The sequence below is a fragment of the Gastrolobium bilobum genome, unplaced genomic scaffold (genome assembly GCF_033153095.1).
Source record: "Gastrolobium bilobum isolate Gb01-03AN ecotype WA unplaced genomic scaffold, APGP_CSIRO_Gbil_v1 utg23192, whole genome shotgun sequence".
In the NCBI taxonomy this organism is placed as follows: domain Eukaryota; kingdom Viridiplantae; phylum Streptophyta; class Magnoliopsida; order Fabales; family Fabaceae; genus Gastrolobium; species Gastrolobium bilobum.
The window spans coordinates 82,777-95,051 of NW_026898001.1; the positions used below are offsets into that span (position 1 = coordinate 82,777).

The 12,275-nt window shown below is 32.8% G+C and overlaps 1 protein-coding gene across 1 annotated transcript; it reads right to left on the bottom strand.

The window, feature by feature from the left end:
- Window positions 1–8,770: 8,770 nt before the first annotated feature.
- LOC133312020 (chalcone synthase 1B-like) lies at window positions 8,771–10,358 on the bottom strand. Its single transcript, XM_061513152.1, has 2 exons — window positions 10,073–10,358; window positions 8,771–9,797 (listed from the first exon to the last, which is right to left on the bottom strand). The coding sequence occupies exons 1-2, from the start codon at window positions 10,248–10,250 to the stop codon at window positions 8,806–8,808; spliced, it is 1,170 nt and encodes a 389-aa protein (XP_061369136.1). The 5' UTR covers window positions 10,251–10,358; the 3' UTR covers window positions 8,771–8,805.
- Window positions 10,359–12,275: the final 1,917 nt, after the last annotated feature.

Sequence of the window (12,275 nt, forward strand, 5' to 3'; positions counted from 1 at the left end):
TATGTAAAATTAACATAACGTTAATAAAACAAGATTTAATACATGTCCACATAATAAAGAGACTTGCGTTACATTCTACATGTAGGGAGAGACAGTAAGTGATAGGTCTGTCTAACATCTTCCAAAATGAGGTTCACGAATAACAACCAGGTAACTTGTTTATTTATTACTTTTTGGTAACAACTTGTTATTTATTTTCAAAGGCTTAAGATTTTAGTTATTGTACTTTGGATTCGAATTAGTTTTCTGATATGGTAGGAGATAATTTTATCTTTTACATACACATAAAAGTATGTAAAGTTCATTTTTTTTTTCTCTTTTTTCTCTTTACACTGTCCCACATGGGATATATACATTTTTTTATGTATATGTATGAGATAAAATTATCTCCTACAATATAAGAAATATTAATGCTTTATACTTTGGCCCTTGTAAGTTGTAACTATTGTTGCAGAAACGAAATTTCAGTGCTCGAAACCTAGTTGTGAGCTGCCAGAAACTCTGGCTCCATTTATTAAACCTAAACTGGAATAATAGAAAAATATAGATGACCACCCCAGGGGATGAGAGGTTCAACATAAAAATTGCCTGAGAGGCTTAGATATTAATTATAAAAGCTCAACTAGATAGTAGTTTGAAAAAAAAATATGATATTTTTGTTTATTTTATTTAAATATTTATACAATTTCATGGCATATATATATATATATATATATATATATATATATATATAAAGGAAACCCAAACTTTGGAAAGTCCGCTGATGTGTCACTCCCTGGTGGATTCTGAGTTTTGCTTTCACACTACATGGCACCTGCAAACTTTTCTTTTTGGGTAAATTGGAAAACATTTTTCTTTTAAAAATCGAAAATCATTTTTAATTTCTAATAATTTAAAACAAATGTGGTGGCAGACAAAGCATTTAATGCGCCACTTACCTTCACATTGGAATTGGTCATATGATTTAATGAGTCAGCTAATTTAAAATTTTGAATTTTGAAATAGAATGACTCACATATTTTAATGACTTGGCTGTTTTTACATTGGAATGTTCATCTGATGAAAATTTCGAAATTTGAAAGTGTTTGAAATCTGTTTTAATGACTCAGCTCTTTTTTAAAATTCAAATTTTGTTTTGATTTCAAATTTCAAATTTTAAATGTCCCATTTCTTTTGTTGATTGCTTCTATAAAAAGACCAAACTTATTCCATGTGGTATTTCGTTCTCTCCTCTGGTTCCTGTTGCTTCCAAACCCGCTCGCTCCGTTGTTCACCCTTCTTCCTCTCCATATTTCTGCAAGATTGAACTCAAGAACTTCCCTCTTTAATCCGCTATCGTTCCCTTCATCCCTCCTTCCACCTTAGCAAGTCCGATCTTGACAGACTCGCCGAAAAATCCATCTTCGTCGGGAAGCTGTGCTTGAAAATCTCGATCTACACTGGTCGGAGGGGCACATCCTGCGGCGTCAACTCTGGGAGGCTGCTTGGAAAAGTTTCTGTGCCGTTGGATCTGGCGGGAACGGAAGACTACAGTGTTCCAGATCCCAGATTCGTGTTCCAGTTCGACGGCGATTATGTTGAGATTTGCATGTATCTTCGAATTTTCATTGCTTTTGCTTCTTCTTCTTTTCTTATGGATCTTGAATCTACGTATACTTCAGTGTTTATTTGTGTTGCTGATAGCGTAGCACCTGCTAAAGTCTTCTAATTATTATTCTCTTTCACTAAATTCATTAGTTGCCTATAATATGACGAAGCATTTTGTTTTTGTTAATAATTTTTTGAAGCGTTGGTTTATATGCCTTATGGAATGCCAATCAGTGTTAGAAATAGATCTCGGGTATAATTTATTATCTGTTTGTTATGCTATGTTGATGTCAATTTTTCTGCATATTGAAGTTGTTTCTGATTGCTTTTTTTATCATGGCAGTAAGAATGTATAATAACATTGATAGCGGTTGGTCCTGGGTCTCTGGATGAGGAAGGGAACAAAAAACCTTTGTCTGTTACTCCTGGGAACACAGTTTTGTACTCCAAATACGCTGGGAATGACTTCAAGGGCAAAGATGGTTCTGGCTACATTACCTTGAGGGTCTCTGATGTGATTGTTGTCCTCTCTTAGGAACAACTGGTTTGAGTTTTTGTAACTTAAATTTTTTGTGTTCATCTCGAATGAAAGTGGATGTGGATTTTTTTTATTGTAATGGAAATTGCAATATATAAAGGAAACCCAAACTTTGGAAAGTCCGCTGATGTGTCACTCCCTGGTGAATTCTGAGTTTTGCTTTCACACTACATGGCACCTGCAAACTTTCCTTTTTGGGTAAATTGGAAAACATTTTTCTTTTAAAAATCGAAAATCATTTTTAATTTCTAATAATTTAAAACAAATGTGGTGGCAGACAAAGCATTTAATGCGCCACTTACCTTCACATTGGAATTGGTCATCTGATTTAATGAGTCAGCTGATTTAAAATTTTGAATTTTGAAATAGAATGACTCACATATTTTAATGACTCAGCTGTTTTTACATTGCAATGTTCATCTGATGAAAATTTCGAAATTTGAAAGTGTTTGAAATTTTGAAATCGGTTTTAATGACTCAGCTCTTTTTTAAAATTCAAATTTTGTTTTGATTTCAAATTTTGAATTTTAAATGTCCCATTTCTTTTGTTGATTGCTTCTATAAAAAGACCAAACTTATTCCCTGTGGTATTTCGTTCTCTCCTCCGGTTCCTGTTGCTTCCAAACCCGCTCGCTCCGTTGTTCACCCTTCTTCCTCTCCATGTTTCTGCAAGATCGAACTCAAGAACTTCCCTCTTTAATCCGCTATCGTTCCCTTCATCCCTCCTTCCACCTTAGCAAGTCCGATCTTGACAGACTCGCCGGAAAATCCATCTTCGTCGGGAAGCTGTGTTTGAAAATCTCGATCTACACTGGTCGGAGGGGCACATCCTGCAGCGTCAACTCTTGGAGGCTGCTTGGAAAAGTTTCTGTGCCGTTGGATCTGGCGGGAACGGAAGACGACAGTGTTCCAGATCCCAGATTCGTGTTCCAGTTCGACGGCGATTATGTTGAGATTTGCATGTATCTTCGAATTTTCATTGCTTTTGCTTCTTCTTTTTTTCTTATGGATCTTGAATCTACGTATACTTCAGTGTTTATTTGTGTTGCTGATAGCGTAGCACCTGCTAAAGTCTTCTAATTATTATTCTCTTTCACTAAATTCATTAGTTGCCTATAATATGACGAAGCATTTTGTTTTTGTTAATAATTTTTTGAAGCGTTGGTTTGTATGCCTTATGGAATGCCAATCAGTGTTAGAAATAGATCTCGGGTATAATTTATTATCTGTTTGTTATGCTATGTTGATGTCGATTTTTCTGCATATTGAAGTTGTTTCTGATTGCTTTTTTTTATCATGGCAGTAAGAATGTATAATAACATTGGTAGCGGTTGGTCCTGGGTCTCTGGATGAGGAAGGGAACAAAAAACCTTTGTCTGTTACTCCTGGGAACACAGTTTTGTACTCCAAATACATTGGGAATGACTTCAAGGGCAAAGATGGTTCTGACTACATTACCTTGAGGGTCTCTGATGTGATTGTTGTCCTCTCTTAGGAACAACTGGTTTGAGTTTTTGTAACTTAAATTTTGTGTGTTCATCTCGAATGAAAGTGGATGTGGATTTTTTTTATTGTAATGGCAATTGCAATATAGTTGATTGCGATCTGTTCCTTAGACAATCTGCATTTTCTTCGGATTTGGTACACTCAGTAATGAATTGATCTCTCCCATCTTCCTATTCTCAATAACTTTCTTAATGTGTCTTGAAGGATTCTACTCAGAATAAATGGGGACAACAATTTGAATGGAGGAGAAAAGAAGAAGAAAAAGGAAAAAGCACGCAGAGCATGAAGAATAAGCTGAAATGCCAAGCAAAAACAAAGGAAAAATGAAGGAAAATGAGGACTAAAGTGGAATAAATATGTAGTTATCAGCTAATCAATCTGGTGAACGTTAAAAACATGATTAGAAGTTTAATCTTCACCACTCTATTTTATTAATAAAAATAATTAAATATTATAGAATTTTTTAATACAGATAGAGTTAACTTGCATTATTCACCCTTCAAGTTAAATAAATTTTTGTGTAGGGAATTATATTAGAAAAATATAGTATAAAAAATCATTAACGGACCTTAAATATAGGGAAATAATTATCTATGTATCTCATGCAACAGAGACATCTCATGTAAATAAATAAAATGGAAAATTATGTGACCAATTTTTTGTAGCATACAACTCACTTAATATCCACTGCTTTCTACATTGAAATTTCCAAATTAATAACAACTCATTGCTTTCTGAAATATTTATTTTAAATTTCGAATTTTATTAAAATTTTGATTTTGATTTTGAATTTTGAATTTTAAACTTTGTAGTGGTGAGAAAATATTTGGACAATTATTGGTGGCAGACAGCTCATTTATTATCTCATTACTTTCTACCTGGGTAATTGTTAACCATATCAATGCTGCATAAGAAAAACTATTTTGTTAAAAAATAATCATTAAAAAAACGAAAATATTTTGTAAAAAAACGCAAATATTTTAAATTAAGTAAATATAAAATAAAATCAAAATTTGTAAATAAATAAAATGGAAAACTGTGTGAAGAATTTTTTGTGACAGACAACTCATTTAATATCTCATTGCTTTCTACATTGGAATTTCCAAATTAATAACAACTCATTGCTCTGTGAAATATTTATTTTAAATTTTGAATTTTATTTAAATTTGAATTTTGAATTTTAAACTTTGTAATGGTGAGAAAATATTTGGACAATTATTGGTGGCAGACAGTACATTTATTATCTCATTACTTTCTACATGGGTAATTGTTAATAATAACTCAACTCTGCAAAATTTCAGATTTATGTTTAAATTTGAATTTTTAACTTTGTAAAGGTGGGAAAACTTTTGGAAATTTTTTATTATTAGACAACTCATTTAATGTTCCACTACTTTTCTTTTGTTGTATATTATAAGTAAAAAATACCTATACTTTTCTTTTGTTGTATATCTCACTATTTTTTACATGGATGATTATTAGTTCTATTAATGTTGCATTAAAAATACATGTATAACCAATTTAAAAAATATACATATATTTTTTAAAAAAATATTTAACATAAACATTTTAAATATACATGTATAACCAATTAAAAATATATAAAAATCATAAATTAAAATAAAAAAATTATATAAAAAATATGTATAATTAATATAAAAAAAATTAAATTTTAAAGTTAAATAAAAAATGATTATTTATATAAAATGCTGACAGTTAGAAGTGGAAAACTGGGCTCGACCCGGAGGATCGGCCCGCCAATATATTTTTATAATTCAATTTAAATTTTATTCTTCTTTTTTTATAATTAAATTACTAAATTTGATTTCAAATTTTGGAAATACAAATTTGTGAAATTCCAAAGACTAACGACACTAATCCTTGAAAAAAAAATTATTTATATAAAATGCTGACAGTTAGAGGTGGAAAACTGGGCTCGGCCTGCAGGGCCGACCCGCCAATATATATATTTATAATTCAATTGAAATTTTATCCTTCTTCTTTTATAATTAAATTACTAAATCTGATTTCAAATTTTGGAAAATTCAAAAGACTAACGACACTAATCCTTGCAAAAAAAAATTATTTATATAAAATGCTGATAGTTAGAGGTGGAAAACTGGGCTCGGCTCAGAGGGCCGACCCGCCAATATATATTTATAATTCAATTGCAATTTTATCCTTCTTCTTTTATAATTAAATTACTAAATCTAGGATACCAAAAATTACTAAATCTGATTTCAAATTTTGGAAATACAAATTTGTGAAATTCCAAAGACTAACGACACTAATCCTTGCAAAAAAAAATTATTTATATAAAATGCTGACAGTTAGAGGTGGAAAACTGGGCTCGGCTCAGAGGGTCGACCCGCCAATATATATTTATAATTCAATTGCAATTTTATCCTTCTTCTTTTATAATTAAATTACTAAATCTAGGATACCAAAAATTACTAAATCTGATTTCAAATTTTGGAAATACAAATTTGTGAAATTCCAAAGACTAACGACACTAATCCTTGCAAAAAAAAATTATTTATATAAAATGCTGACAGTTAGAGGTGGAAAACTGGGCTCGGCTCGGAGGGCCGACCTGCCAATATATTTTTATAATTCAATTGAAATTTTATCCTTCTTCTTTTATAATTACATTACTAAATCTGATTTCAATTTTTGTAATAATAAATTTGTGAAATTTCAATGACTAACGACACTGATCCTTGCAAAAAAATAATTATTTATTATTATTTTATAAACCTGATTGTAGTAAATGAAATATTTAGTAAGTGTTGAACTCATCCCTCCAATGATTGCTACGAAATGATACTGAATGAATAGCGTTTTTATATTATAGGTAAAAGCTGATCTTTTAAATCCATATTTGCTTGGGGTTATTATTACCTTGATTTTGTTGATGAATGTTATAGTTAGCAATGATTTGTATGCATTTTTTTATATCCCTTCCTCATGTTAACATGGTGTATTATGATGTAGTTGTATGCAAAATTAATTATCTCTCTAAATAGTAGATTTTTTTGTGGTTGATATTTGTAAAGTTCTGTGTCAATGATGTAATTTTTTTCACCTGAAGTATAGAACAAAATAGCAACACAGATTTTTGTAAGTATAAAGGTTGTAGTGCGATTAACCAACCATGATCGACAACAAAATTTTTGATCTTTTACTCTCGTACATCGCACAGGTAATATACTAGTAGGTATCTATTAGGCAACCTGATTGTGTATTGATTAAGCAATATGATTGTTTTATTAATAGGACAAAGTTAGCTGTAGATGTACAGGAGAATAACATTTACGGGTGAAATTAATTACAATAAATAAAAGTACATCGCGTGCAATTATTGATGCTTGTCAACTACTATTCGTTCAGAAGATAGAAGAACTCTTAATATTGCGTGCAGTGATTCTCTTCTTTTAGGTGGAAGGACGAATAAATTTTTGGTATTATTGTTGTATTTAGATATAGTGTATCTCATTAACGATAGCAGTACATATCAGAGGAGAGAGAAAATATTTGTCAGAAAAAAAACATTTAATTAACATGTAATATTTTCATTGGTGGAATGTACTGAATCTTTGGTATAACAGTAGTACCAAAGATTTATTCACGGAAGTCCAACCCGTTCAAGATTTTTTATTTCATTTAATTTTTTTTTGTTTTGTTTGGAAACTGTATTTCATTTAATCTCACCAAAGAGTCTACCTACGATATTAATCAAGGGAGTTTTTAAGGTTAAATTTATGGGATTTGCATTTGTCATTTAACATGACATAACAAATTTTTCTACACACACAACATTTTGTCGGGCTCACACTTTTTAAAGAAAAAAGAAAAAAAAGAAATTATGACATGCAAAACGAATCTCTATAATATTACATAATCATTTTTCCTACAACATAACTTTTATAAAATCCATATAATATATAGTTATGGTGTTTCTTCGTTTCAGTTATAAGTTTACACTTATAAATTTGAAAGCTACATCAAAAGCGTAGTTATTTTACTTTTTTTATTGACTTTTTTTTTTAAGTAAAATAAAACTAGTCAAGTAAATTAACGAAGTATATGTAGTTATTTAAAATAAAAAAATAAAGAAAATAAAATCTGATTCAACATAAAAAATGGATAAATATAAAATCATTAGGATTGGTTTAGTGGTAACGGATTTGGGTAGCCTAAGATTATTGGTTCAAATCTAAGTGCTATTAGCAGTGTTTTAAAATCCCACCCCACCCCACCCCCCGGTTGACCCGGGTCAACCGTGACCCCTCTCTTCTGAGGGTTGAGGTCACAAGTTGGACCCTATATGCACATCGACTCCTCCGACCCGCAAAACCCGGCGGGGTTTCAGTGACTCCCGGGTCAGAGGGGTCAAAGGGGGTCACTGCATGTTTTTTTTTTTAAAGAAAATTCAATGAAACATCGTCGTTTTATTAAAAAATAAAAATAAAAATACTTGCAAACCTAAATCTAATCATTCACTTCTCTCCCAGTGACCTAGACTTGTGTATCTTGATATTTTGGTATCATTAGAATATGAGTTTTGTACTTTGGTATCTTGATACTTTAATTAGGTTGTGTAATATTGACTTGTGGTTGTAATTGGTGAATTATGTTAAGTATATTTTGAATCTTTGATGATTGGTAATTTATTTTTTAATATTTTCATATATGATATATGTATTACATTTTTTTAATATATAAAACCGGGTCAGCGAGGTGACCCCGTGACCCCCCGGTTGAACCTGTGACTCCATGACTCCTGACTTCGACCGAGTCGATGGCCGGGCCGGGTTTTTAAACATTGGGTATTAGTCTATCTAAATAAAAATATCTTACCCGAGTCTTAACTACGAAAGTGTTTTTTTTTTCTTTAATAATCCCTTTAACATCCTTATCCTAATTAAGTGAAAAAAGGGTAGAATATTCATCAGCTAATACATATGAAATTGCAAACAGTCAAATATTCGTTTATAAATTCGATTTGGAACGGTACCTTAAGCAATATCATTACAGACTTGAATACAAAAATGAACATTATTCAAGTGATCAACGAAGCAAGCGAACCAAAAATAATAACAAAAAGAGAGAGTATAAAATAACATATGAATATTGTTAGAAAACATAGACAGCATTATAGCATATTTAGGCAATTAAACTGCAACACTGCGGAGCACAACGGTCTCAACAGTGAGACCAGGTCCGAAACCGAAGAGAACACCCCATTCGAGCCCCTCACCTGTTGTGGCAAGTCCATCTTCCTTGGACTTCCTCCTCATTTCATCCAATATGAATAACACACATGCACTTGACATGTTACCATATTCACTAAGCACATGTCTAGTTGCCTCCATTTTTTGAGGTTTCAAACCTAACTTAGCCTCAACTTGGTCTAGAATTGCTGGTCCACCTGGATGTGCTATCCAAAAGATAGAATTGTAATCAGATATACCCAATGGTTGAAATGCTTCAACCAATGCTTTCTCAATGTTCTTCGAGATGAGCCCAGGAACATCCTTTAGGAGATGGAATGTTAACCCAACTTCACGAAGGTGACCATCAATTGTTCCTTCACTATATGGGAGAATTGTCTGCGCAGTCCATACAAGTTCAAACAGAGGCTTCTCAACCTCAGGTAATGGGTCTGAACCAACAATAACAGCAGCTGCACCATCTCCAATCAATGCTTGTCCCACAAGGCTATCAAGATGAGTGTCACTGGGGCCACGGAAAGTGACTGCAGTGATCTCTGAACAAACAACTAACACACGAGCACCTTTGTTGTTTTCAGCCAAGTCTTTGGCCAAACGAAGGACAGTACCACCAGCAAAGCAACCTTGTTGGTACATCATGTAACGCTTCACATATGGTCGAAGACCCAAGAGCTTTGTGAGCTGGTAATCAGCACCAGGCATATCCACACCACTTGTGGTGCAAAAGATGAGGTGAGTAATCTTGGACTTGGGTTGACCCCATTCCTTGATGGCCTTTGCTGCTGCCTCTTTTCCTAGCTTTGGCACTTCCACAACCACCATGTCTTGCCTTGCATCCAATGAAGGTGCCATATACTCACATATACTTGGATTCTCCTTCAGGATCTCTTCTGTCAAATGCATATATCGCTTCTTTATCTTTGACTTATCGCCTGAAAAAATATATATATGCAGTTTCATTAGTCCTAATATTTTGTGCATGCCATGATCAAAACTAAGCAATATATATACAATTGGAAAGATTATATTTACAAACTCTTACAAACTACACTGACCGGTAATACACTCTTGAGTAAAGTATTACCCGTCAGACATAGGCTAATTTGTAAGTTTGTAAAAAAAAAAAAAATTATAAACGGATCTTTCCCTGCATACAATTAAGCACATAAATAAAATGAAATGAAGATATATGTGAGAGATATCTTACACATGCGCTTAAATTTTTCTTTGAGCTCAGTCTTGTGCTCACTGTTTGTGATACGGAAATAATAATCAGGGTAGGTACTCTGCTCCACGCAGTTTGGAGGAGTTGCAGTGCCAATTGCCAAGACAGTGGCAGGGCCTTCTGCCCGTTGTGCCTTGCGTATCTCATCAACATTCACCATCTTCTTCTCTAAATTTGCAACGAAGAAACAGGACGAAGAAAAGATGAATGGTAGGTTAAGGTTATAAAGGGAATGGAAGTGTTGATATGCTTAGCACGTTGTAGCTAATCTTTTAAGATATGATGCATGGGGTGTGTGTTACAAACTAGTCCCGAAGAAATGTATTTATAGTTGGAGAAGAGAGAGTGGGTAGATGGAGATCACATGCTTAACTGACCAAAACTCTTGCAATAATTGAAAATAAGAAGAGAAAAAGTGTATTGTGGGAGGCCATGAAGTGTTAAACTAGTATTAGAGGTAGGTGAGTTTTATCTTCCACTTGCAAACTCCGCATGACTACATGGACTGAAGACTCTTACTTACTGATAAGTCTGTTAAACGACACTTGGAACATATGGTTTAATATGCAAATGGAGAGAAAAGAAGAATTTCGGTTAGTAAAAGTTCCAAATTTATGTTGAGTTGTCCTTTATCGGTTAAGTGCTAATGGGTTTTACATTTTCAATTTCTGGCCCACTTTGCTATCTAAATCAGAAAAAGTCAGGTGAACACTCAATTTTGTTCCAAATATTAAAAAATGACAAAAAAAAAATCTAAATTGTGAATCTTTATTTTCTTAAAATAAAAGAAAAAAAAAGGAAATTAAATGAGAAAATATTTCTTTTTATAATTTGTAATTAGCTGTTATTAAAAAAAAAAAAAAAAAGAAACAAAAAAACAAAAGAGTGATCAAAGTGTAGCACGCTGAAAATGACCTTTGCTCCCCACTGTCAAAGCGTGGATGCAGGTGCTGCAATACCAAAACAAAAGTGTTTAAAGCTGACAAACAAAATTATGCCAAAGAGAGGCCAATATTTGAAAGCTAAATTATGGGTGAGAGAGAAAAAAAAAGCGAGAGGTGATGGTTTTGCTGAGCTCCGCTTAATACCCATCCCTACAAGCAAGAAGTGGGAATGCCTTCCCATTCACCTTAAAAGGTTCAACCACCATCACCCAAAACCCCAGAGGATTTTGTCTTTATACAGCAACCTCTATTTGATCGCTGGAGTAAAGTACTGGGGACGCAAAAAAAAAAAAAGAGAGAAAAGAATCAGAGTTTGAAGCTAAGGAGGTGGAGGCGCTGAGAGAAAAGAAGCACGAGACTCAACAGGCAAAGAAAAAAAAGGGTATTAGTTCTCGGCTAAGGAAATTTTGTGAGAAACAAAGAATATCAAGGGTGAAGATTCTCATATTCCAGAAACTCTTAACTTTGGGGGTGTTTGTTTCAAGTTTTTGGAGAGGATTACGGGTAATCCTTTTTTGGTAAATATAATTATCACGTTTGGTAGAAGGAATAAATTACGATTCCCAGATATCCAAGGATTACCGGTAATTTGATTTATAAAAAAAGTCACTATTAAGATTACCAAAAATAATATGGTAATTCGAAATACCAATCAGAATACCAAGTAAAGAGAAAGTACAACAATAAATTTTGAGACAAAAATACCCAATACACATAAAAATCTAGACCCAATCTATCAATTACAAAAGTAAAAATAGTTTGGGGTTATTTTTGTAAAATAACCTCATATTCCAAGTCATATTTCGTTCTAAACCAAATATGAAATCAGTAATTTTTATCCAATATTCCCGGTAATATTTTGGCGAACCAAACACCTCTTTCGTAAGATTTCAAGTAAACTCAATTTCTACTGTATTCCCATTAATCATGATTCCCGGTCACCAAAAAATTTCTCTTGTACCAAACACACTCCAGTACTATTTTTGGGGGCTGATTTCCTACGGTGGATGTAGAATAATGGGCTGAATCGTTATAACTATCGGTTATTTGCCCAAGTCCTCGATATATATATGCAGGTTCTAATAATTAATTATTTCTTTTCATAGCTATTATTGTATCTTGTTTGTTGGCATCAGTAGGAAAAATTCAAGTGATTTGTTATGGACCCCATCGAGTTATGCTAACTTACTAGATTGGAAAACATACTCTATTTTTACTATTTAACAAATATGACCCAACGT

Excerpts from the sequence above, each read along its gene's own strand:
- LOC133312020 (XM_061513152.1), bottom strand. The coding sequence starts at position 10,250 with ATGGTGAATGTTGATGAGATACGCAAGGCACAACGGGCAGAAGGCCCT. Across the intron at positions 9,798-10,072 it reads AGAAAAATTTAAGCGCATGT|GCGATAAGTCAAAGATAAAG; the intron begins GTAAGATATCTC and ends ATATTTTTTCAG.